We start from the raw sequence: 27409 nt of genomic DNA, 5'->3' as shown, positions 1-27409 counted from the left end.
CAGGTTTCCAGTGCACATCATATTCAGAATATGTTATGAAATAAAACATGGTCTGATCAGTGACAACAGACACAGTGTATGCATTGGTTACATTTAGCATCTTAGGCTTTTTTAATAGGATACAGTGGTTCATCTTGTAGGAAAACTCAGTGGCACTCAGTAGACAACCTTTTGCAAACACTGGTCATTAAGGGGAAAATGCAAAACATGATGAACACTTGATATTCATTTCATGCACTTGATTTTCCTCAGATATTCCAACAGCAGTTACTTGAATAGTGAGAGGAGGCCCTCTTTAGACATTGTGTATTTTACACTTAGTGTTTTTCTCAGTAGTGTTGCTTAGATTTAGGAAAACTTAAAACAAGCAGCACTTTTCTAATGACGTTAAAGCATTTCTATATATCACAGAAATGGGATTGTTGCATGAAGAGTTCTGGCACTTCGCAGCACATTCTCGCGTTGGACTTTCACCAGTTGGTCACCTTAACTGCACATGGCCATGAGGAGCCACTATGTAAAAGGGAAAAGAAAGAGCGATAAACAAGGTGTTCATTTAAACATTAGCTTGGCAAGAATTCAAGCCAATTCACCTCAGTTGTGTTCATCTCAGCCACTCCCGTTTCATCTTTGTCCAGTTGCTGAAAAGATCCTACAAGGAAGTACAAGACTATATGAAGATCATGCTAGTTTAAAGAGATTCAGTATATTTTAAAAACGTTAAAGGAATAGTTTACCCCAAAAATGAAAATTCTCTCATTATTCACCCTGATATCATCTCAGATGTGTATGACTGTCTTTCTTCTGCAGAACATAAATGGAGATTTTTAGAAGATACAGCGCTTTCAGGTCCTTATAATGGAAGTACATGGGTGCCAGTACTTTGATGGTCCAAAAGTCATATTTAGGTAGCATAACAGTAATCCCCACGACTCCAGTTGATCAATGAATGCCTTTTGAAGCAAATTTATATGTTTGTGTAAAAAAATAAATCGAGAATTAAAACGTTATTAACTTTTTAAAAAAGCTTCCGGCCAGCAGCTGACCTGAAGTGTGAGTTCAAGAGAGAATTTGAAAGTGCTGCTTATTTACAAGAGACTTTTTGTGCAAAATCTACACAGCACTGATCACCGGTGATCACCACGAACTGCACACCGGTTAGAAATGTATCCGAGTGTGGTCCTGTATTCCACATAAAATGTTTACCCCCTTCCCTTGCAAACGTCTACTTTGTTTCGTTTCGAAGGCTGTGTGCTAAGTAGGATGCGTCCTCTGAAGGCTGCAGTATACCGAGCATCCTCCTTTAAAAAAAAGCCTTGTTTAAATGAGAAGGCCTTCGTAGGACAAATGGAAACCGAATGGTTACTATGACAGCAAGCCACATTCTTTTCTCTCCCCTTTTCTCCCCAATTTGGCATGCCCAATTCCCAATGCGTTCTTAAGTCCTCGTGGTGGCGTAGACTTGCCTCAGACTGGGTGGCGGAGGACAAATCTCAGTTGCCTGAGATGTCAATTCGCACATCCTAGCATGTGGCTTGTTGAGCGCGTTACCACGTGCCCCACCGAGAGCGAGAACCACATTATAGTGACCATGAGGAGGTTAACGTATGTGACTCTACCCTCCCTAGCAACCAGGACAATTTGTTGCTTAGGAAGCCTGACTGGAGTCACTCAGCACGCCCTGGATTCAAACTTGCAACTCCAGGTGTGGTAGTCGGCGTCTTTACTTGCTGAGCTACCCAGGCCCCCACCAAGCCACTCTTTAAGCGTGCGTGAGTGCTTTTGAGTAAGAAAGGAACAAAGTCCCTATGGAAGGGAATGTATGAGGTAAATTTTAGTAGAGTTATAATGATGTAGAACGAAAAGAAAATGGATTTTACAAGTGCTCTTTTAGTCTATAACACTTAAGTTTAATCATATATTACAATAATTGCACATATTATATACTCTACACCCTTCTACTGAGGTACTTCAACTTGGGAATTAACATTTCTTGCATTTGAACATATTTCAAGCAAATTGGCGTAATTTTATTTAGACAAATGCTGTTAATTTCTGTTAAAGCAAATAATAATGGGTTGTGAGTGCCCACGAAGGATACACCTCATGCATCCTCTGAATTCCCGTGAAAGATGGTCACATTCAAAGTCTTCATGTCCTATTCGCTTTTCGGAAACGAGACGGCCTCGATGACGGTTGCGGTTGGAAAATGTGACCTCCGGAGGATGCAGCATTTGAAATGAGACACAGGATGCAATTCATTTTTAACATCCACTCCCTTACTTCCTTATGCACTTCCCCTCATGGGAATCCCCACCACCATTTTGGAAGTCCACTTCTTTAAGTGAGTGTGGGAACTTTCTGTTGACAAACCGTCAACTCCTCGATTTAGACAGAGTGAGCGAGTTTACTCTGATGGCAGCTCCATATCCCACAATGAAACTCGATTGTGATGTAACAGCATATTGCGCTTCCTCAACCCTACCACCACACAACTCTAATGTGTGATGGAAGAGAAGTTAGGTCAATTAAGCAGTTTAGAAAAGTTGTACTGAGATTTCATTTAACAGCGTACCTGTTTATCACACAGTTACAGTTATATTTTCGTTTGTGTAAATATTGATTAATCCTTTCTAACAATTCATACTAATGAAAAAATCAATAAAAATAAACATACAAGATCCAACATACGAGCCGCTGAAATCAATCTCCGAAAACATTGTTTTCTCAGGTGCAAAACTCACTAAATAATTCCACAAATTGTCATCAGCCTTCAACATGCTCTAAGTGATCAAGGGTGTTCCAGTTAAACCCATTGCACACCGTCCACAAGTAGTGAACACTCGTGCAATGAAGCAGTGAAGAACACCAAAGTGCATAAGACAGAGTGAAGTTTGCAAGGGAAGAGGATAAAAATTTGAAATGGAACACAGCGTCAGTCAAAACCGAGGGGTTGAGATTCTGTCAGTAGAAACTTCCCTCGCTCACTGAACGAAGTGGAACAGACTTCCAAAATGGCGGCGTGGATTCCCTTGAGGGGAAGTGCTTAGAGTTAGCGAGTGGATAATAAAAGTGAAGTGGAACGCAGCCTAGAAGGTGAATGTGTGTGTGAATGGGTGATTCTGTTAAGATGCTTTCATCTGAATTTGTTTTGTTCGTATCTCAGTGTATTAATGTTGGAAAGCATTAGAAACTTAAATAATATCCATAATATAACATTATTATTATTATTATTATTATTATTATGAATAACTGAATTAGTCTGGTGGAAACAAAGAAATTAAAAACAAACTGCTCTGTGATTGTCTCTGCAATGGCTTAGTATGATACGATGGTGTGATTGTGCTTTTTCTTAGTGGATGACCTGATTTTTAATCTTCCCTTTGACATAGTTTCCCCATTTTCGAAATATTACTACTTGACCACCCATTCAAACTTGCATCAACTGTAGCAGACGTAGAACTAAAGTTACAACATTTATTATGTGAAATATTTATTTTAGAGCTTGAACTGATCATCAAAACAGACAATTTAAAATAACCTTTTACAAGCGTTTCTCGTTGCTGTGCGACTTCAAATGAACGGCGTATAAGAATCTTGCGAGATCGATGAGAGAGGGATCCCTTCTAGACATGACCACTTGCGCTGATGTCATGCAAAAACTTGTGATGGCAAGGCAGCCATGCCACGTGGCACAGTTGGGCACAATTTGTCTCCCCCGACTGCTGAATACAGGCATAATGGGAAACGACTTGCTGACGACACATCTTAATGCTCATTGGCTTAAACAACTGTGATGTTTTGTTCTCTTTTAAAATATATTATTTTTTATCTCTAATATCGTGTTTTTATGTGTATAAATGAGCCTATATGTGAATATTCCCAACATTCTGACAGTGTGATCTCTGTATGGGATATGTGATTATCATATTTCTGAAATATGTAAAATACGTGTCTTTATTAAACAAAAAATGGCGCATAACAGCAGGTGTGGTAATGCACTGTTAAGATGCGATTCGCCAATAAAACAGAAGCAACAGCATGAACGCGAATCCCGATATCTGCCTTTGATCTCGAAGGTGTCTGTTCCACTATGAGATGTAAGAACTGAACGACTTGACTTTCACTCCTCCCCTGACTGCACCTGCCTACTCTCGTCAACTTTCAAGGTGAGGCTTTGGCGTCTCAAACAAGCCTAAGAGAAGAACGAACAAACGAACGTACGTCACACGAGAGTTCAGCCATTTCAAACCGCATCAGAGCCCTGGATGAAAGCACTGATTTAAAGTTAAAAACTTTTTAATTATTGACTTGTTTCTTATATTAACCTATTGATTCACTTCAGAAGACATTCATTGATTGACTGGAGTCGCGGGGATTACTTTTATGCTGCCTAAATGTAATTTTTGGACCGTCAAAGTGCTGGCACACGTGTACTTCCATTATAAGGACCTGAAAGAGCTCTTTCTTCAAAAAAATCTTCATTTGTATTCTGCTGACAAAAGACAGTCATACACATCTGGTATAGCATCAGGGTAAGTGAATGAGATTATTGTAATTTTTGGGTGAACTATTCCTTTAAAGGCGATGCAAGCGATCTCACCCACTTTTTTAACATCTGCAAGTCTCTCTCTCCAAAATTCCGCCATCATTTCAGCGAACCCAAACACACATTGTCTTATAAACTAAAACACACAATTACAGCACCTTGCACCATGTAATACAAATATAAACACTTACTGAACATGATCTCCAATTTGATCAAGCAACAGATGAAGTTATCAAAATCGATGACCTCGTTCTCCGCATATCTGGCTACAAGGATCTGGTTCAGTCTGTTGTTGAGCTTGAAGCCTAAAGAAAAGGCAAGCAGGATTAATTTGGACAAGGGTCAGAATTTATGAGGGGCTTGTGGCAAAAATACCACCAAAAGTGACAAAAATGGCCTTGAAAATTAAAATGTGGTGGCAATAAATGCCTTGTAATAACATTTTCATTTTTTGTATTTACAACATTATATAGTTCTTAATATTCCATCTAAGCCTAGTTATACATATAAACACATAAAATATGATTTGTTTTGATGAGTTAATTTTATGGGTAGGCGTAATATATTCTCAATTGAATTTGACAATTTATGTAAATTAATTGATTTAATTATGTAAAGAGTGACAGAACTTTTTTTTTTTTTTTTCAGAAAAGCCTCACATAATGTAAAAAACAAATGCCCTTGAAAATTAAATCCACAGGGCAGTTGTTGCCCCATTTTGAAAAACTTTGACATTTCTGACACTGATAAGGACACAGGATTTCACTTTATTCGTGAAATGGTTTGTTTCTGAGAAGGGTCCAAAATTTACACTCGTCAAGTGCCACATACTAGTAAAAATGTGCTTTTACTCAAGTTAGCCTGTAACTTTTCTAAGAATTGTAAAATAATGCATGGTTGAAATGGCAAATTATGGAAAAGGACATAAGAATCTAATCAAATTTAAATAAATTATTCATTGATCATCATATGCTTATATATGAAGCCAAACATTTATTTTCTTTTACGGTCATAACTCCAAAACTTTACATACATTCCTGCATTAAGGCACCACAACAACGAGGAATAAAATCACAATCTCAGTGTTTTTGAGATTGAGATGTAGCATTTCACAGAGAGATACAGTGAGTGACACTAAGACTTGTTCAAATATACAGGAAAACAGCCAAATAATTATTTTGTCATAGGAACAAAGTTTGGAATAATGTACAGATTTTGCTCTAATGGAAAGAAATTGGTACTTTTATTCACCAAAGTGGCATTCAACTGATCACAATGTATAGTCCAAACATCAATAACATGAAAAATTTATATTAAAATATGGAGAAAAAAACAAAAAACTTCTTAAACTACTTCAAAGAGTTCTCATAAAAGATCCTCCACATTCAGCAATGACAGCTTTGCAGATCCTTGGCATTCTAGCTGTCAGTTTGTCCAGATACTCATATGACATTTCACCCCACACTTCCTAGGGCACTTGACATAGATGTGGCTGTCTTGTTGGGCACTTCTCACGCACCTTACAGTCTAGCTGATCCCACAAAATCTCAATAGTTTTTTGTTGAGATCCATAACACTCTTTTCCAATTATCTGTTGTCCAATGTCTGTGTTTCTTTGCCCACTCTAACCTTTTCTTTTTGTTTTTCTGTTTTAAAAGTGTCTTTATCTTTGCAATTCTTCCCATAAGACCTGAGCCCCTGAGTCTTCTCTTTACTGTTGTACATGAAACTGGTGTTGAGCGGGTAGAATTCAATGAAGCTGTCAGCGGAGGACATGCGAGGCATCTATTTCTCAAACTAGAGTCTCAGATGTACTTATCCTCTTGTTTAGTTATACATCTGACCTTCCACATCTCTTTCTGTCCTTGTTAGAGCCAGTTGTCCTTTGTCTTTGAAGACTGTAGTGTACATCTTTGTATGAAATCTTCAGATTGTTTTGGCAATTTCAAGTATTGTATAGCCTTCATTCCTCAAAACAATGATTGACTGACGAGTTTCTAAAGAAAGCTGTTTCTTTGCTGTTTCATGTGCCATTTTTGACCTAATATTGACTTTAAGACAATATTGCATACTGTGGCAACTCAAAATCAAACACAAAGACAATGTTAATCTTCATTTAATGAACCAAATAACTTTCAGCTGTGTAAGATATAATGGCAAGTGATTTTCTAATACCAATTTAGCATAATTACTCAAGGATAAGGCGTTAGAGTAATGGCTGCTGGAAATGGGGCCTGTCTAGATTTAATAAAAAATGACTTTTGTTGGGGGCCTGGGTATCTCAGCAAGTAAAGATGCTGACTACCACACCTGGAGTCGTGAGTTCGTATCCAGGGCATGCTGAGTGACTCCAGCCAAGTCTCCTAACCAACCAATTGTGCTGGTTGCTAGGGAGGGTAGAGTCGCATTTGGTAACCTCCTCGTGGTCACAATAATGTGGTTCACTCTTGGTGGGGCATGTGGTGAGTTGTGCATGGATGCCACAGAGAATAGAAGTGAAGTAATGCTGGAGTGACGGTCTCAGAAGCGGAGGTAACTGAGATTTGTCTTCTGCCACCCGGATTGAGGTGAGTGACTACACCACCACGAGGACTTAAGAGTGCATTGGGAATTCCAAAATAAAAAAAGACTTTCAAATAGTGATGGTGCTGTTTTTTTTATTACATAATTTATGTCCTGACTATACTTTGTGATCAGTTGTGCCACTTGGTGAATTGAAGTACCAATTTCCTTCCAAAAGAGCAAAATCTGTACATTATTCCAAACTTTTGGCCGCCAGCATATATATATATATATATATAGGCCCTAGCCCTCACCCTCCGAGCCAACAGGTCCCAGACGTGCTCGATGGGATCCGGGCTCTTCGCTGGCCAAGGCAAAACACCTACATTCCTGTCTTGCAGGAAATCAAGCACAGAACGAGCAGTATGGCTGGTGGAATTGTCATGCTGGAGGTTCATGTCAGGATGAGCCTGCAGGAAGGGTACCACATGAGGGAGGATATCTTCCCTGTAACGCAGTGTTGAGATTGCCTGCAATGACAACAAGCTCAGTCCGATGATTCTGTGACACACCGCACCAGACCATGACGGACCCTCCACCTCCAAATCCTGCTTCAGAGTACAGGCCTCTGTGTAACGCTCATTCCTTCGACGATAAACGCAAGTCCGACCATCATCCTTGGTGAGACAAAACTGCAACTCGTCAGTGAAGAGCACTTTTTGCCAGTCCTGTCTGGTCCAGCAAAGGTGGGTTTGTGCCCATAGGCAACATTGTTGCCGGTGATGTCTGGTAAGGACCTGCCTTACAACAGGTCTACAAGCCCTCAGTCCAGCCTCTCTCAGCCTATTGCGGACAGTCTGAGCACTGATGGAGGGATTGTGCTTTCCTGGTGTAACTCAGGCAGTTGTTGTTGCCATCCTGTTCCTGTCCCGCAGGTGTGATATTCGGCTGTACTGATCCTGTACAGGTGTTGTTACACGTGGTCTGCCACTGCGAGGACGATCAACTGTCCTTCCTGTCTCCCTGTAGTGTTGTCTTGTGAAATATTTGGCGTCTCACAGTACGGACATTGCAGTTTATTGCCCTGGCCACATCTGCAGTCCTCATGCCTCCATGCAGCATGCCCAAGGCATGTCCACGCAGATGAGCAGCGACCCTGGGCATCTTTCTTTTTGTGTTTTTCAGAGTCAGTAGAAAGGTCTCTTTAGTGTCCTAAGTTTTTATAACTGTGACCTTAATTGCCTACCGTCTGTAAGCTGGTTGTGTCATAATGACTGTTCCACAGGTGCATGTTCATTAATTGTTCATGGTTCATTGAACAAGCATGGAAAACATTGTTTAAAACCTTTACAATAAAGATCTGTAAAGTTATTTGTATTTTTACAAAATTATCTTTAAAATACAGTGTCCTGAAAAAGGGACGTTTCTTTTTTTGCTGAGTTTCTATATATATTTAAGGAAATAATAGTTTCATGTCAGATAAAAAAAATATTGCCAGGAAATGTTCTCAATTCACCTGTCATTGTCAAGTTGTTGTACCCTGTTTGTGAGTGTATGCCAATTACTGAAATGAATGCTTGAATTACCTGCTGATTCAACTGCAAGACGCATCTCATAAGAACTCATAGTGCCTGACATATCAATATCAAATTCTCTGAAGATCCCCTGAGTTGAAAAGTGTATAAATTATTATTGAACACTACACAGAAACCTCTATCAAATGTTAAGAGTGTGAATCCTCCAAAAAAAAACGTACAGGTGCATTAAGCTTATTAAGCAAAACTAAATGCAATTTTTTATTTGATTTTGATTCAAGGCAAAAAATAAAATAAAAAAAGTTAAATCTCCACTCACCAGCAACTTTCTGATTTTGTTCCACAGCATCTGAAACTCTACTAAGCCCAAACGTGCACTACCATCTTTCTGAATAACAGTCAAGTCAAGAGTAAAAACAGACACAGTTCAACTGATCACAACATACTGCTGATAGACTGTAAACATGATTTTAGTTCTTTTTTTAACATACTAAAAAAATTAATTATTTTCAATGGTAAATTTCTGTGGAATATTTTAAATAGTGAAGGATACATCCAAGAGGTTGACCATAGTCCTACAGGACTCCATGCAGAAGCCATCTGTCTTGATGTCCTTGTCTGAGAGAACACAGTTAAAGAGATTGTTTACCCAAAAATGTCATTATCATAATTTACTCACCCTCATGCCATCCCAGAACACAAACTGTAGGAATGGCTGGTGAAAGTGTAGATTTATCTGTTTCTCATCCACACCCATCATATCGCTTCTAAAGATATGGATTTAACCACTGGAGTCGTATAGATAACATTTATGTTGCCGTTATATGCTTTTTGGACCTTCAAAATGCTGGTCACCATTCACTTGCATTTTATGGACCTACAGAGCTGAGATATTCATCTAAAAATCCTGATTTGTGTTCAGCAGAAGAGGGAAAGTCATACACATTTGGGGTGGCATGAGGGTGAGTAAACATTGAGAGAACATTCATATTTGGGTGAACTACCCCTTTGATTCAAATCTGATAAATATGTATTGATAAATGGGGTTAGTTTGATTGAGTTAAGTTAACCATACAGAGAAACTGTGAGAGGTATGAGTGGAGAAGTTTGTTACTTACGTTTGGACACTACTCGGTTGAGAATGGTCCTGAGTTCCTGGACAGATATCTCCATATCCTAAAATATATATTTTTTTTTTTATCAAAAGTAAAAATTTAGATACAATCCTCTAATACTAGAGGATCATTTTATGCAGCCCTAACACTTTAAAGAAAAAAAATTGACACTTTATCAAGACAAACTTTGAACGTTGGCTTGACAAAGCTTTGTCTAAATGTTAAAAAAGTTTTAGAGCCTTGAAATTTGAAGGTTATACTCAGCTATGTGAGGTTTGGTGGATGTAACTTAAAAGCTCTAAGTGTTGAGTTGTTTTGTGAACAAAAGCAAAATAATCCCTCACCTCACCAGCCAGCTGTGCAAACATGGACTTAAAAGAGTCATCTATGTCATCCTCTGTGATTTCATCCTAAAGGGAAACCAAAGTGGTCCACTTTGTTCAATAGTTTCATGCACATTGCATCTGAATTTTGACTGAGGTTTAGACTTTGACACAATGTAGATGCAAAAACCCACCTCATCCTCAAAGTCTGCTGAAATCTCATCATCCAACTCCCTTGCAAAAGAAAAAAACGAACACATAAAGATAATTAAAAAAAGATGAAAAGTCTGTCATATGTATAAAGCTGCTTAAGAGTACAATTTTAGTCTTAAGTGTGTCAAAATTCGAAGAATGACATCGTTATACTCTTATTCCTAGACTTAAGAATAAATGCAATACTTTAAGGTTCATAAGTGTTAAGACTTTTGTCTCAGCTCCTAAATAGTTTAAGAGTGCTGGAGAGGTATTCTAACCTAGTTAGGAGAAGCACAATGACTGTGTTCCTCGGAGATACAGTGCATCCGGAAAGTATTTACAGCACTTCACTTTTTCCGCATTTTGTTATGTTACAGCCTTATTCCAAAATGGATTATATTCATTATTTTCCTAAAAATTCTACAAACAATACCCCATAATGACAACGTGAAAGAAGTTTGTTTGAAATATTTGCATATTTATAAAAACAAATTAAAAAAAATCACATGTACATAAGTATTCACAGCCTTTGCCATGACACTCAATATTGAGCTCAGGTCCATCCTGTTTCCACTGATCATCCTTGAGATGTTTCTACAACTTGATTGGAGTCCACCTGTGGTAAATTCAGTTGATTGGACATGATTTGGAAAGGCACACACCTGTCTATATAAATTCCCACAGTTAACAGTGCATGTCAGAGCACAAACCAAGCCATGAAGTCCAAGGAATTGTCTGTAGACCTCCGAGACAGGGTTGTATCGAGGCACAGATCTGGGGAAGGGTACAGAAAAATGTCTGCAGCATTGAAGGTCCCAATGAGCACAGTGGTTTCCTTCTGCAGTTATGTGTGCTTGAGAGACATTTAACCCCAGCTCATAATTTACATTTTAATGATTTATTCTTATTTGTAAATATTATAAACTCAGTCATCCAAGTTTGCATTTCCATTTTGCAAATCAACTTATCCAAAACAGCCAGTCATTATTACTTAAAATAGGCCAAAAAATATATAGTTAAAAAAAAAATAAGCATACTTAATGGAGCGTGCGCCAATGCCGCTCAACTAAATGGTGTGCCATGATAAAATAGTGCTGATATGTTGAACATCAAATTTACCCCAAAATTGAACCATGTTTAACAGAAATATTACATGTAGCTGTAATGGGATTACAATAGTTTGTTTTATTCTCATTTCATTGTGTGATTTAAATTATCCATCTACATTTACTATGTGGAGAATTTTTTTTTTGATAACACGAGAAGCATATGTGATTATATTGCAAGATTTTGCCTTTTGATTTTTTGTTGCCTTCAACTGACACATTTCTTGAGGACAAAATTCAGCAAAATGTGGAATAATGTTTAAAATACAGGAAATTAAATGTGGCTTTCTCATTTGCTTTAGCAAATAATGAATCAACATAAAATAACCTATTATAAAAACATTGTTTTATAATGTGTTGTATTGAATCATGAATGAATGAATGAATGGTGTCATACCAGCTGGGACATATTACACTTGCAGGCTCACTATTGGCTTATTCAGTGTTTGAGGGTGGCCATTTTGGGTCAACATCATTGTAGTCCTTATTTCACAACACTTAAGTGCCACCTCGGTCAGCACTTAAGTTGCTTTTAGCACCTTTATAAAAAGCTCCTACTCTTACACAAGTCCTACTCTTTGCTAAGAATTTGTTGACACTTAAGTCGAAGCTTAAGACTATTCTTAAGCGTATTTCTAAGAAGCTTTATACATACAGCCCCAGATCTAACTCTGCCACAATATAATAACATGACTACATTGCTCACATACAAACACAAACTCACTCTGTCTGTGACTGCTTCTCAGTGAAGACCCGTAGGACAAAATCAGCCTCCTTGCTGGGTTCAAATGTGGATGGGACGATAATGTATTCCCCGGGGGGTAGGCGGAGACGAGTGCTAACCTCCCGCAGGTTGATGAAGGTCTCAGAGCGAGCACATGATGAATGTTTCAGGAAGAAGTTCTTTTTAAGGTGCACGTTCTGACAGCCTGCGTACTGCACACAGGTGGAAATGTCAAATCAGTGTGGTATGCAACATTTTGTTTCTGTTATTCCTCTTTGAATATTCTATAGGATAATGCAGCTACCAATGCAGACAACATAATAACTAAGAGGTCGTTCACACAGAACACGTTCAAAATAATTTGATGGAAAGTAATGGAATGGAACAGGTGTCTTAAGACAAACAGTATTGTGCAAAAGTTTTAGGCACTTTTAAGTTTTCATTAATCAATTAACATCATACAAAGTCCAGTAAACATAAAAAAGCTAAATCAATATTTGGTGTGAATACTTTTGCCTTTAAAACAGCACCAATTCTCCTACTTACACCTGGACACAGTTTTTCTCGGTTGTTGGCAGATAGGATGTTCCAAGATTCTTGGAGGATCTGCCACAGTTCTTCTATCTATTTAGGCTGTCTCAATTACTTGTCTCTTTGTGTAATCCCAGACTGACTTGATGTTCAGTGGGGGCTCTGTGAGGGCCATGCCATCTGTTTCAGGGCTCCCTGTTCTACTATTCTATTTGCAAAAGGAATGTTTGGGAGCATAACATTTATATTTCCTATTGACACACTAAAGCTGAAGATATAAACAACCATCTTAAGACAAATGTTTTTGTGAAACATGCTATGTGACTTTTGCACAGTACTGTATGTATCAAAGATGACACTGTCTTAAAACCATCAATTAAAACAGCACAGATGGAATGCAATAATGTCTCCGGTGTGAATGGCCATTAATTGTCACTGTGTGTAGACCAAAAATCACCTGTAAATGGAAGTATATAATGTTGCAGGCAAACCTATTTGAGACAGTATTTGATATCAGTCCATACCTCTTCAGGAATCTGCAAAGATGTAAGAAAAAAATAAAACAATCAATGTTGAGGTAGAACATAATGTAGATAGAGTTTGATCCAAAATCATCACAATTTGATTAGTTCAATAAGTGTTATGTAACTATAATGCTACATTCCACCAATATCCATCAATGCTCTTCTGAATCGAAGGCAAATGTTTTATCTTAACTATCTTTTGAATTGGGTAGAATGATTAATAATAATAATAATTAACAATTATCAAAATAAATAAATAATAATAACGGAGGAGAACATTGCACCCTTCATGACACTGTATATCCAAGAAAGTGACATCATGAGTGTCATCATCATTGGCATTCAAAATGTTTGGTAAAAATCTAACAATCAACATTTAAAAAATTCTGGTCTCTAAACATGTCAAAGCATCTTAACTAAAAACAAAAACTGGGGGCCTGGGTAGCTCAGCGAGCTTTGACAATTCTACCACCTCTGGAGTCGCGAGTTCGAATCCAGGGTGTGCTGAGTGACTCCAGCCAAGACTCCTAAGCTATCAAATTGGCCCGGTTGCTAGGGAGGGTAGAGTCACATGGGGTAACCTCCTTGTGGTCACGATTAGTGATTCTCGCTCTCAATGGGGCAAGTGGTAAGTTGTGCGTGGATCGCGGAGAGTAGCATGAGTCTCCACATGCAGGGAGTCTCCGCGGTGTTATGCGCAACGTGATTAGATGTGCGTATTAACGGTCTCAGAAGTGGAGTCACAACTGATACTTGTCCTCTGCCACCACGAGGACCTATTAAGTAGTGGGAATTGGGCATTCCAAATTGGGAGAAAAGGGGATTAAAAAAACATAAATAAAAAACAACGAAAAACTAGCCAGTCTACATTGTATAAATAACATTCCTTTGTTAAAACGCAGTTTTCACAGTGTACTTTCGTCAAACGTATTATTAAGACAACATGTTAAGCATAACAAACATCCTGAACACACAGAAAAAAGCCAGAACTACATCAACACCAACAAAACACAATTTTTGCCTGTTTGCTGTTCACCTCGTAGACTGCAAAGCCAATGGTGTGCATGTCCTGTCCATGGCGCCGGTACTGTCTACGGTCTTTCTGCATTAAAGCCACCAGGAAACTGCAGGCCAACTCTTCATCCTCCGGGTCATCGTCTTCCTCCAGCAGAGTGATCTTATACTGCGGATTGATCCAGAATGTGTCTACCAAACAGGACAGCAACACACACAAGCTCAACTATGCTGAGCTTCAAATACTATCAAATGATAACAATGGCAGTGAGATTTGTTTGCTTGTGGATGCCAACTCTGCCAAATTGAGCTTTGAGGCATATATGCAGGTGTACTCTCAGTAAATTTGGCAAAATTAAGTCACATTGGTTCTCTATATAATGAGCTAGCCAAAACGTATAATATAATATAATATTCTATTCTAATAAAGTATAGTGCAAAACGTAGCTCAAGATTATCAATTGTGTTGCGAGGGCCATGCATTCGACCTCGCCATGGGCCTATGCTTGGGACAACCCTGATTGTGTTATATTTATTTTGAGTGTAAACGTAATAATGGCATAAATGGAAAAGCATAACTGCAAATGTCTCTTTCTTTTCTATGATGGTATTTCAGTGCCAATTTACAATTAAAAAATATTTTGATTCCAAGAGAAAAGTCTTAACATAACAAGAATAAAGACATAATGTTTTGAGAATATAGTCGTAATAATACGAGAATAACATCAACAAATTAGGAGATTAAAAGTGTGATATTGTGTGAATAAGATTATTCTCATAACATTTTGACTTTATTCCCGTAATGTTATGATATTGTTCTCGAAATGTAATTTTTTTTCCCTTTATTTTAAAGTGGCACTAAAACATCTTCATACTTTATAGACTAAGCTATAGCTTTGAATATAGAGTGTTACACTTCCATGTTTTTTGTTATGGGATAAAATTATAAAAATATACCACCAATCAAGCTTAAAACTAATCAATAAAATGTTAGTGTTCCTCTTTTCCTCACTGGGATTGTTCCGGCAGCCTCCAGCGGTGCTGCCTCTTCTCCAGGCACCGTGAAATTTGGTGGTGTTCCAGTGACTCATGTCATCATCACTCAGAGCATCAGGTGTCAGATTACAGATCTCCAGCCTGGAGAACTGCTTTAAAAACTCACTAAAAGCCATCCTGGTGGAGAAAGAAATCTGTTTCTTTATGTTGCCAGAGTACAGAATGCTTTGTTGGTCTTTAAATGCATTTAATTTTATTTCAGTCGCTGATAAATCTCACCAGAACTCTCCATCCTCCATTTGTAAGTGAAAGTCGTCTTTCTCAGATGGGTCTATCTCGTCCCATTCAGGGGAGCTGGAGGGGGAACATATAGCGCTCTTCTTACTCAATTTGGACTGAAATTAGAAAGTCTGTGAGAGCTCTTACTCACTTATCGCTCCATGCCCCTGTCCATTCTACCTGACCCCACGGGTTACGGATACGGATAAGCCTCTCCAAATGACCCCTAAATTCCAACTGTTAAAGAGAAGAGAGATCTTGCACAAGAAGGAATACAGAATCAAACCATGGCATCTATAATCAACATACACTGGGGTATTACCTGTTTGAGACCAGTCACCGAGTAAGCATGACCCTTAACCAGCTTTTTAAACGTCACAGCTTCCATGTCAAATGCACTGGTGATCTGGTACAAAATCATAAATAATGGAGTTAATCTAAATCTAGAATGAGGCAAATAGTTGTCTAGAGCAAACTATAGTGATCTGTATTACTGCTATTACAGTAATACATCCATGTGTGCAATTTAAATGTACATGCACAAGTACTTAAAGGAATATTTCACCAAATAATGATAATTCTGTCATCATTTACACATCCTCATGTTGTGCCAAACCCTAATGACTTACTTTCTTCTGTGGAACACAATGGAGATGTTAGGCTTAATGTCAGCCTCAGGCACCATTCACTTTCATTGTATTTAAAAAAGATGCACTGAAAGTGAATGGTAACTGAGGCTAGTATTCTGCCTAACATCTCCTTTTGTGTTCCACGGAAGAAAAAACAAATCACATAGGTATGGAACAACATTAGAGGCTGAGTAAACGTTGACAGAACTATCATTTGTGGGTGAACTATCACTTATATTTTACCCAAAAATGTTTTTTTTTTTACATTTTCATTTATGCATTTGGCAGACCCTTTTATCCAAAGCGACTTACAGAGCCCTTATTACAGGGACAATCCCCCCCGGAGCAACCTGGAGTTAAGTGCCTTGCTCAAGGACACAAAGGTGGTGGTTGTGGGGATCGAACCAGCGACCTTCTGATTACCAGATTACCAGATATGTTCTTTAGACCACTACACCACCACCACTCACTTTTTACACTCGTGTTGGTTGAAAAATATAAAAACAAATTCTTCAGTTGTACACAAAAGGAGTTATATAGCAATATAAGAACTAGGGATGCACCGATATCACTTTTTCTCTTCCGATCCGATACCAGTGTTGTTTTTTTGCATAATCAGTTTAGAGTATCTTTACATTATTGTGTGGAACTAATTGGGAGTACTCTTTAATATGTAAAGAAATACAAACCTCAAACTACACATTATTTCAATATAAATGTATAGCTTATTAAGAAACACTTTATTATTAACTAGCATACTGGATAATGTAGCAGCAAAATTAACAGTAATTCCAGTATAAGTCATGAGGACAAGACGCCGTTTTTTATATCTGGACTTTAAAGGATTCGGATCTCTTTTTTGTTCAATTTAGTTGTAAGATATCAGTCAACTTTTCCTTCACACAGTTATTTTTTTGGAACCCGTTCAACTTAAATCTGATTATCATTTGTAAAAAAAATTATAATATATTATAATAGTAATATACAGTTATATATCTCAATCATGCACCTTTAACTTTTAAACCCTCACGCTTTTATTTTGACATTCTGAACTCTCCAGGAAGTCCTTTAAGTGTGTCTGTTTGTAAGCAAATTCACAGTTCAAATTCTGGTAAAATGCACCTCCAGTGCCATTCTAAATGCATATTATAAGTGAACCGAACTTTTGAGCACCTACGTCGGAGATGTTGTTCACGAGTACCGCTCAAATATTGCACACCACCGTGACGGATAAAAGCTGGGAGTGTGTGTAAAAAGATCAGTGCCATTCACCAACGCACACCAACGCGTGCATTTGATATATTTACTTATTAAACACAGCCTTTAGTGATTCACAGAGCTATTGCACATATTCAAGTGGCTTTGAATAAAATGCACGAGTCATATGAACTACTCTAATTGTGTTTTAATGGTTCTTTATGTCATTTTTTGAGCTTGACAGTAATGAACATGACTAACAACAGTATCGGATTTGGATCGGGTTCATCGGACCGATACCCGATCCGTTTAAAAATGTCAGTATCGGAGCCGATACCAATCCAGGCATCGGATCGGTGCATCCCTAATAAGAACACACCAGATTTTTGTGTGGAAGAGATTTCTGCGCTACAGCAGATCTTATGATTTATATTGAATAACCACTTAATTATCTGTCTGTTGATCACACAAAGCTATCAGATGACTTTAGACAATATAGTGCAAAGTCATTTGGACTACTTTTGTGGTGCTTGTTGTCCTTTTTGGAGCTTGATGGCCCAGTCAATTTTCACTTTCATTGAATGGAAAAGAGAAGCTTGGACATTCTGTTATGACAATTTTCATAATTGGCTAAAGTATGATTATCAATGTTTTTCTCACATCAATTGAGCAGCCCAGCAGGGAGCCTCTCTCCAAGGCTTTGCTAATGATTCGGTACAGGTCTTTGGGAGGCTTCTTGAGCTCGTACATCTCTGAGACCCCACCAGTGAAATCCTCAAAACCCTCAGTAGTGGAACCTCCAGACAGAGCTTCATAGGAGCCATTTAGCCTGGCAAAAACATAAACAAACACATCTTTATCACTGTGATTCATGCTATACATTTAGCAATAAGCATAAGTGGGGGAAATTGTGTCCTTAGACCATGATGGATAACAATTGAGTTTATTTATAATGTTATTGTAAATTAAAACTTAAAACTTATTTCTCGAGGCAACACTGGCAAAGAGAAAACTACCTTTCAAAGAAAATTATCAACAAATGTTTCACTACATAATTGTTTCACTGCAAAATATTCAGAATATTAAAGAGACAGTTCACCCAAAAAATGAAAATTCTCTCATTCATCTCATCTCTCATCAAAACAAAATCACCTTCATGCAATCCCACATGCGTATAACTCTCTTTCTTCTTCTGAACACAAACAAAGATTTTCCGAAGAATATCTCAGCTCAGAAGGTCCATAAAATGCAAGTGAATGGTGGCCAGAACTTTGAAGCTCCAAAAAGCATATAAAGGCAGCATAAAATAAATCAATTTACTCCTGTGATTTAATCCATATCTTCTGAAGTGATCTGATAGGTGTGGGTGAGAAACAGATCAATATTTTAGTTGGTGGCGATATGCACAAAGAATGGAAATCACCAAAAACAAAAGAAGAAGAATGTGGAAGTAAAACTGAGAGTGGAGAATTTGGTAATAAAGAACTTAAATATTTATCTGTTTCTCACCAACAACAATCATATCACTTCTGAAGATGTGGATTTAACCACTGGCATCATATGGGTCACTTTTATGTCACCTTGATATACTTTTTGGAGCTTCAAAGTTCTGGCCACAATTCACTTGGATTGAATGGACCTACAGAGCTGAAATATTCTTCTTATAATCTTTGTTTGTGTTCAGCAGTAGAAAGAAAGTCATGCACATCTGAAATGGCATGAGTAAATGAGAGACTTTTCATTTTTGGGTGAACTATCCCTTTGATATTTTTCCTAAGGATTAAGTATGTATGCCAAGTATGTAAATTCGGACATACTTAGCATAGGCTTTTTCCACCAAGGCACTCCAGAACTCATTCCCCTCTGCTGAGTGGACAAACATGAGCTCTCCACATTTGACGGGGAGCCGGTCGTCAATCACAACGTCCACCCACTCACCAAACTGCCAGAACTGTACAACAGAAGAAGCATAACCATAATGAACTAAGCACTGTGGATAGACAGCTTGAAGAATATACTGCGAGGTACTACAAATACAAAAAACTATAAAGCTGCATTAGATACACTCTTATCAGTTCAAAACTGTAATCTTAAAGGGACCGTTGGGGATAACCAAAAATGCATGTTCTATCATTATTTTCTCACTCACATGTTGTTCCAAACCTGTATGACTTTCTTCCATATTGAACACAAAAGGAGATGTTAGGCAGAATGTTAGCCTCAGTCACCTTTCACTTTCATTGCATGGCAAAAAAAAATTAAAAATCAACATCCTGCTGAAAATTCCCTTTTGTGTTCTATGTAAGAAAGAGAGTCACATAAGTTTGGAACATGAGGGTGAGTAAATTATGACAGAAGTTTCATTTTTGGGTGGACTATCCCTTTAAATGCTCACAAACTTGTATAGAATATACTAAAACAAAATAGCACTTATAATATGGCTACTTGCCAAACAAATGGACTTGAAATATTGATTTATGTTTATACTATTTTATTAACGTGTGATAAAAGAGCCTCCAGAGTCATACGAGAGACATTAACTTGCACGACCATGAAGGAAATCGGTTGCTGGGGACAACGGTCAATTGCAAAGTTCAGCAAAAACAACAGAAAAAAAAATTTGCCCCCCAAATTACCAGAATAAAGTTTCCAGAGAGCCATCTAATAATTTTTATTAGCTCTAGAATATGCATAGTGTGTTTCAGAACCTGAAAGTGGAAAATTCCTGCATAGCCATCCTGAAAGCTCTGTCCATGAGGCACAACCCTGTGGAGAAGTTTTTCATTTAGAGTCAGCGATCCTATAGCAGCAAGGAGCCAGCAGTCACCTGACCAGAGAAAATAAAAAAAAAACAGATGAGTCAAAGAGAAAAAAGCAATTAGGACTGTGTCATTAGAATTCCTGAATAAAATGCCAACATTAATATTTTGCCTTCTGATAACAACACAGCAGTTTAACTGCCTTAACCAACCAGCAGGGGGACAGAAGGAAGGACATGGTGTTTATTTCCCCTGTGAGGCCTGTGCACACAAATTCCTGTTTACCATCTCCAACTCAGAGCAGAGGAATTTTCCAGAGCCTCAAAACTGTGTGAGGGCCAATAGCAGACTGAATGCATTTGATAGTTTTATACCAGCTGACTGCAAAGAAGCAAACAAATTTACATTGGCCCCAAAAGTTATTTGGATATTTAATCACACTTAAAAATGTTGGAAGGTCCTTGCATTAGACACAGTTTTCAAAGAACAAATTTCACAAAAAAAAAAAAGGCTTTAAATGATAAAACAGTGTTAAAATTTTTTTGTCAAACTTTTTGGAACATGTCCACAGTTATTGTGATGAATTTTGGGTTTCCACGCATTTTTAACAATTCATTTCCATTGTTGCACACATTGTTCCACTGCACACAAAGAACAATTTCTGGTCTATTTTTTTTTTCTCCCCAATTTGGAATACCCAATTCCCAATGTGCTCTAGGTCCTCGTGGTGGCATAGTGACTCGCCTCAATCCAGGTGGCGGAGGACAAATCTCAGTTTCCTCCACGTCTGAGACCGTCAATCCGGCGCATCTTATCACGTGGCTTGTTGCGCAAGTTGCCACAGAGACCTAGCGTGTGTGGAGGCTTAACGCTATTCTCAGCAGAATCCAAGCACAACTCTCCACGTGCCCCACTGAGACCGAGAACCACATTATAGCGACCACAAGGAGTTTACCCCATGTGACTCTCTACCCTCCCTAACAACCGGGCCAACTGGTTGCTTAGGAAGCCTGACTGGAGTCACTCAGCACACCCTGGATTCAAACTTGTGATACCAAGTGTGGTAGTCGGCATCTTTACTTGCGAGCTATGAGCGATAAAGGTAAATGGAATTTTGGTCACAAACATGGAGGCGCGGTCATATGGTGACGTCCCATGAAACAGGACACCCATCTTAATTAGGTTTGTCAGACTCGATTTACTAAGGTTTATTTAATAAATTTTCTTACGTTTGTTCAATTTAATTGATCTTATTAATCGTAAGTATATGCCCGGTGAGAAAGTGTAAGTACAGTGAAACTGTTGCAATGTCAAGTTAATAGCAGATGCTTATAAGCAGCACTCAAATCAAGTATACCCTTGAAAGTGAAAGTCCATCTTCAAACTAAGCACAAGCTATTCACCACAATGGTAACCACCATAACAGACACTCATTAACAGAACATTAAACATTAAAAAATCTCCTCCAATTCACATTCAAAAATGAATAAAATAACACATAATTTCAACACTTGTTCTCTATCCAGTCCAATGCATGCTGGGAAATGGAAATCCCCTGCCCAGTTTAATCAATGCTACATTAACACCACAAAAAGGTGTTCATGTAGTCCCAACTCAAATGGATTAAGTAAACTTCCTTTTTTACAAATAGACTGAAAGCAATGAAATCAAATTATAACCAAACAGTCTAAACTTGTGTTGCTATAGTTCATTTTATTAAGTAAAGTGAACAAATAGCACAAAAAAAAATCTTTTTTTGAGTGTGCAGATACCAGTTGGTTTGATATTTTAGTATCTAATCCTGGATGTTTACCTTATTTGACACACCTAGTACAGGTCATGAAGCCTGTTAGATAAGGGAAACATACAAACTGAGTAGTGCTGGTGATACATCAGAACCAGGATTGTGAAACACTGAAATATGCAATGGAAATGATAGTGTGGATTAAGTGTGCAAATCCTTTTTGGGGCCACTGTATAAGGCCAGTAGGGTAGTAAAAAGGAGGAGGAAAAAAAACGTGGCATGATTTCAAACACGCGCTGACTCAAGGTCAGCAGGAAACGGGTGATTCACATGCAGACGCGCCCCAGGCCAGTTATAAGGGCAGCTCTTTCTGTCATGACTAATGCTTTGAGTTTGCTGGTAGACCCAAGTAATCATTTTCACAGGATTCCATGTTATATAATAACTGCAGAGCACCTAATAAGAGAAACATGGAGAACTCATGTAAAAACAGAAACTTACCCAGAGCTCCTTGACAGATGTCTGTCCTTGTTGCTCCGCCCAAAATGAACTGTGGATCATCACAGAGCTCCTGTGGGAAAAGAGGGATTAGAAGGGTCCAAACTGGAATCGAGGAACCCTAGGGTCTTTGTTCTTTATGTGTTGAGCCCTCTAGGTTTAAATGAAGCAAGATCTTAAGTTTACCCCAAAATTGAAATTCTGTGATTATTTACTCACCCTCATGTCGTTCCACACCCTTAAACTGTTATTTTTTTATAATGGAAATGGTGCAATGCATAATAGTTTTTTTCCCCCCTTTTTTTATTTTGCATGGAAAAGAGTGGCGTTCTCCATTTTAGTTTAAAAAATAGCAGCATACAACTTTAGAATGACCACCATGATCACACAGGAACTCAACATTGCTACCAAAGGTTTTGGTCAGCACCGGGCTGGACTTGTAATCTGACATACCGGGCTATTTCCTGGTGGGCCGACGCACTTTGGGGTCGATCAGGGGTGGACTGGCAATCAGGAGAACAGAGCGGGACCGTGGGATGGCCGCGAAATGTGCCGAATGGGCCGCGATAAGCTAAAATGAGCCGCCGCGTTATGCAGAACGGACAACAAAACGCCACCGCGATATGCAGAAAAAGACAGCGAGTTTTGGGCCAGTTGCCATGTAAAATCCCGGGACGATTTATCTTCCCACCAGAGCGCTTAGGTCTTCTGATCAACGTCTATTGAAGGTTCCTCGTTGCCATTATAAATCTAAGGGTGACCGTGCCTTTTCTGTAATAGGTCCGTACCTATGGAATAGTCTACCTTTACATGTGAGGTCAGCTTCATCATTAGCAATTTTGATGTTGTATTTCAAGTATTATTTTTTTTTATTATGTTTTATATATTTAAATCCATCTGTTTTTATATATTTTGTTTGTTTGATCTGTAAAGCACTTTGGGTCAACTTCTGTTGTTTTAAATGTGCTATAAATAAAGGTTGACGACTTTCTAGTCCAGCCCTGCATCAGCCCCATTCTGCTGAGTTACTGACAAGCGACATCTCCCTGCAGACATCTTTGCATCAATTCCAACTGAGTTTAGTTTTTTTATGTGGCACTACTGATACCGCATTGCGCATACAGCCTTAGAGACAAGGGGTCTGGTCTGTGGAAACCAGGATGTAATTGTGTTCACATAATCAGTAATCAGCGCAATAACGAGGTTGCCTTTTTTTCCCTCTAAGATTACATTTGTACTCCATGGACATTCAGGCTTTGGGTTAAGGTGTGGGTTAGGGCATATAGTTAAAAATATCCCTTCCTGTTTACTGTAAACTAAACTAAAAACAACTCACTTTTCAACTCTTTTTGGTGCCTCTCTGTGGACATTTCAACCCAGACTCAGGAATTTTGACCTTCTGTTGTTGAATTCAAAGTGACATCGGTCTTGAAGGATATAAGAGTAAATATTGACAGAATGTAAATTTTTGGGTGAACTATTCCATGGAGGCTTCAGTGCACGTTTTTAAGTTTACGTGTAAGAGACAGCAACCAGACCTATGTTGTCAGGGCAACATTATCATATTCAACACAAAAACAGTAATACTGCCACCCTTGATATGAATCACATGTTCGATGACTAAGTGTGGCTACAGAAACTTTATTATACATGCTTGTGTAACAACAGCTGCTAAAGAGAGAGATGGGAGGGGTCAGCTTGGTTAAATGTGGGCACATTCTCATTCTCTGTAGCAGGAATATGTGTGCCCACACTCACAGGCATGTTGTTATCTAGACCCTCTATAATGCACATTGTTTGTTCAGTGTTATGGATGAATGCCTTAAAATGAAAGTACCCATTAGCACATGCAGCATACTGCAACAGTACAGAAGCTCATTGCACGTAGTATTTAACAGCAAGATTGTTTTCTGTTGTATGGTAACAGACTATATTTAACTGACTGAAAGCGAGTTAAACCTAGTCAATCAATTTTAACCCTTAAAGGTGAATTTTTTATGTTAAAGGAATCTTCCGGGTTCAATTAAAGATAAAGGATTTACCAGCGTTACAGCGTTTATCAGATTGCCGGTGTTATGATGCCATGGCAATGTATGTGTAATATTGGATATACACACAGATAAGGTTAGTAAGATTTTGTCACACTAAAACCATGTTAACACGTATAATGTTAATGTCTTGTGGCTATACTTTTGAAACAGTGTGTATTTTAACGTTTACAGACTGATAATAAAGTGCTCAGTGAGTGTATACATATTGGCAAACCTGTTCGGCAAATAATTTTTGCAGTTACCTTTGATGCCACTAGTGGTGCTGAAATTACACACTTTGCCATTAATAAGAGCGAACATCTCTTCCAAAATATCTTGGTTATGTTGGAAATGTTTGTTCCTTAAGACAACATCTTAAACATTAAACAGAGAATATTTGACAACATAAGCATGGCCAACACCCAAAGCATTATCTTTTTCCCCTCACCGTTGGACGCATCCACTCCACATCGGAGGTTTTGGAGGAATACGGGGCGAGTTCTTTAAAGCCAAGAGAGGGTGGCTCAGCGGGGAAGAGGGGATCTTCAAAAAGATATCCGCCTTCCAAACACTCCTGTCTGAGGGCCTCAAAGTCCTGGTTCTGGAAGTGCATGGCCTGCTCAAAAGAGCCCATGCCCTCTGCCTTCAGTCTGTTAGCACTGATATGTGCCGAGATCCCTCCATATGAGTACATGCTGGAGTGGTGAGATGCAAAGCGGGTATAAATAGCAAAACTGATTCCAAGATGATTCACACTCACTCAACATTTAAGCCTCACTCTAAATTTCTCATACTTTTTGTTACGTTGTAAAGACATTATGAGGAGTATTGTATGTCTCCGTATTCAATAAGGATGTGCAAGGGTGGTCAACTAATCGACTAGATGTCAAAAAACTGACTAGTCGATTAGTGGGGTCGAATACTAACATTAATATTTTTAGTGGTGGTGGTTTTAATGGTAAATGGCAAATCTCAAATTAGCTGAGGGACACAACTTCTTACAGAGTGTTTTTGTGTGATGATAGCTTGCTCTGCTTAAAAATGTATAACAGTCAGCACAGTAAAAACCATCTGAAAGAACATTGATCTTTTTAATGCTTAAGGTTTAGTCTTTTTATGAACTGTTACAGCAAAACGCCACAACAACAATACATTACAAGACGATCACTGTCGAACATGAAATCCTCTGCTCTGCTGTGAGTATGTTCCCATATTTGTGAGGTGCTGTGGAGAGATTAAAGTGTTTTGCGGATTCTGTCTGTCACTGATTAAATAATTTGTTGCAATAAAAATGTTTAAACTGCTCGATGTCGAAATAGATGTGTAACTAGATGTCACCCTGAAGAGCGATTTCGAATGTGCAGCGAGGATCGCCCTGAAGTGCAACATTCTGTGTTCAGTGCATAAATCGGTTTCACATATTCTCCATGAGCAGGACGTAAGCAGCATAATCCGTACATAATTTCGTATGGTCTCGCACGAAGTTGTTCGCATAAACTTGTACGACTTCATCGTGTGCAAATTCCCGGATGTCTAATGCGGAAGCGCGAGTTCCGCGTACGAGGCGTTAAGGACATGCTTATTAATATTTTGCCCTTACCCAAACCCCTTATCTAAACTTAACCCATCAGTAGAGTGTGTAAACAAGATAAGAAGCTGTTGTGTGTGACAGAAGCATTTAATTGTCTCGTATTAGATAGAAACAATGTCAAGCGATGTCACAAGATGTAGTAAAATTCGTAAGAATTCAAACGAGTGCAGTCGTACGATATCATACGAATTAGCCAAATTTAGAAAAGTCATAGGAGTCCAGACGGTTTCGTCGGGAGAGTGTGTTGACTACACCATTATTAACTCTGCTAGGACACATGTGAACTGACTTCACACGTCCTCTAAGAATTACCATGGGACCAATTACTTTTAATGTAAAAAATAAATATATATATATTTATAATTGCAAAAAGGGCTCCAAAAAGTATAAAAGACATAATTTGCTTGCAGATGCCACATGGGTTGATATTTTGTTATCTAATGCAAAAAAGGTCATACTAAATCTGGCTTTAAAATTAATGATAAAGTCATGCAATATATATATAAGGATATTATCTCAAATTAAATGGTGTATTTAAAGATCTTTAGCACTTAAAGTAATGTGGGTGGAGAGAAATAAAAGGCTCTCTTTGATAACTATGATGAATGCTGCTCTATGGCTCATGCTCAGTGAAATATGTAAATATGTACACAATGTCTGCACAAGTTAGATCATGTCCTTTGCAGCTGCTCTTGCAATTTCCAGTGCCAGACTTAATGCACTTGTATACGATATGCATGGCAAATAACGGTGTATTCATATTGGCAAAACCATTTACACCTAGTATTTGCTATCTCAATCTGTTTCCAACAAACAGTTAATGTCAGTGGTTGCATTGTGCAGCTGGCCTCAATACTCCAGATAAATGCCTCCCATTCATTCAGCACAGAAATCAGACACACACCAAAACCCAAATGCTTTACAGTAAATCTGGTAAAAATGAAGACAGAAACATAGGCTATTACAGGACTGTTTCAAATGGTATATATTGGTTAGATTTACCATTATAAAACTAATTAACAAAGTTTAAAAGATTGTTCACTTCGTTTCTTTTCCAAAAGCTACTTATGGAATGCAAAACATTTGGTCGTTGCTGTTGTCTAAAACTATCATTAAATCACGGCGGTCGAATTAATTAATAATTTTAACTGGGTTGACGCGAAACTACGCCAAGGATTAAAGTTTACATTTCTGATCATAAATGCGTCAAACATATTCACATAGGACATTAAAAACAGTGTATATACGACAGATTAACAAGAGGCCGACGGAGACCAACACTGACTGACTAAAATAACTCCCGACATGAATCATTCATAGCGACAAAAGAGACTTTTCAACTTGCCTTATAACTGCGGTACTGTCTGTCTCTTCTGTCAGGGTGATATGTTACACTGTATAAACCGTTATTTAGGCCTGAAATACCAGCGATGCACTGGTGTGTATTAGAGAGACGCTCAGTGTGTGTTTAAGTGCAGAGGGGGCGGAGCCACTGCACACGTCAATCACACCGACAAGAACACTTGAAATGAAATAGCGGACAAGTGCATTACAAAATTAAAATCAGA

The 27409-nt window shown here is 38.3% G+C and overlaps 1 protein-coding gene across 3 annotated transcripts; it reads right to left on the bottom strand.

Moving 5' to 3' along the window:
• Window positions 1-79: 79 nt before the first annotated feature.
• Window positions 80-27326, bottom strand: LOC127660422 (calpain-1 catalytic subunit-like). 3 transcript variants are annotated; one of them, XM_052150626.1, is made up of 23 exons: window positions 27187-27292; window positions 25403-25474; window positions 24699-24945; window positions 22224-22293; window positions 19928-20046; window positions 19037-19170; window positions 17880-18048; window positions 15716-15799; window positions 15545-15630; window positions 15394-15468; window positions 15131-15291; window positions 14141-14310; window positions 13105-13116; window positions 12050-12261; window positions 10219-10258; window positions 10046-10111; window positions 9705-9762; window positions 9140-9204; window positions 8906-8974; window positions 8638-8716; window positions 4741-4854; window positions 594-652; window positions 80-513 (listed from the first exon to the last, which is right to left on the bottom strand). In XM_052150626.1, the coding sequence occupies exons 2-23, from the start codon at window positions 25426-25428 to the stop codon at window positions 487-489; spliced, it is 2142 nt and encodes a 713-aa protein (XP_052006586.1). In that variant the 5' UTR covers window positions 25429-25474; window positions 27187-27292; the 3' UTR covers window positions 80-486. The 3 variants fall into 3 exon arrangements, with proteins under 3 accessions (XP_052006586.1, XP_052006588.1, XP_052006587.1); XM_052150628.1 differs by having other exon boundaries at window positions 25408-25474; window positions 27187-27270; XM_052150627.1 differs by lacking the exon at window positions 25403-25474 and having other exon boundaries at window positions 81-513; window positions 27187-27326.
• Window positions 27327-27409: the final 83 nt, after the last annotated feature.

This window comes from Xyrauchen texanus, chromosome 20 (genome assembly GCF_025860055.1).
Source record: "Xyrauchen texanus isolate HMW12.3.18 chromosome 20, RBS_HiC_50CHRs, whole genome shotgun sequence".
Taxonomy (NCBI): Eukaryota; Metazoa; Chordata; class Actinopteri; order Cypriniformes; family Catostomidae; genus Xyrauchen; species Xyrauchen texanus.
Note: the sequence above shows the minus strand (reverse complement) of the source record. Positions and strands in the feature narration are given on the sequence as shown.

Excerpts from the sequence above, each read along its gene's own strand:
- LOC127660422 (XM_052150626.1), bottom strand. The coding sequence starts at position 25,428 with ATGTTCGACAGTGATCGTCTTGTAAT. Across the intron at positions 8,975-9,139 it reads CTATGGTCAACCTCTTGGAT|AAAGATGGTAGTGCACGTTT; the intron begins GTATCCTTCACT and ends ACTGTTATTCAG. Across the intron at positions 4,855-8,637 it reads TCTTGCAGTTGAATCAGCAG|GCTTCAAGCTCAACAACAGA; the intron begins GTAATTCAAGCA and ends CCTTTTCTTTAG.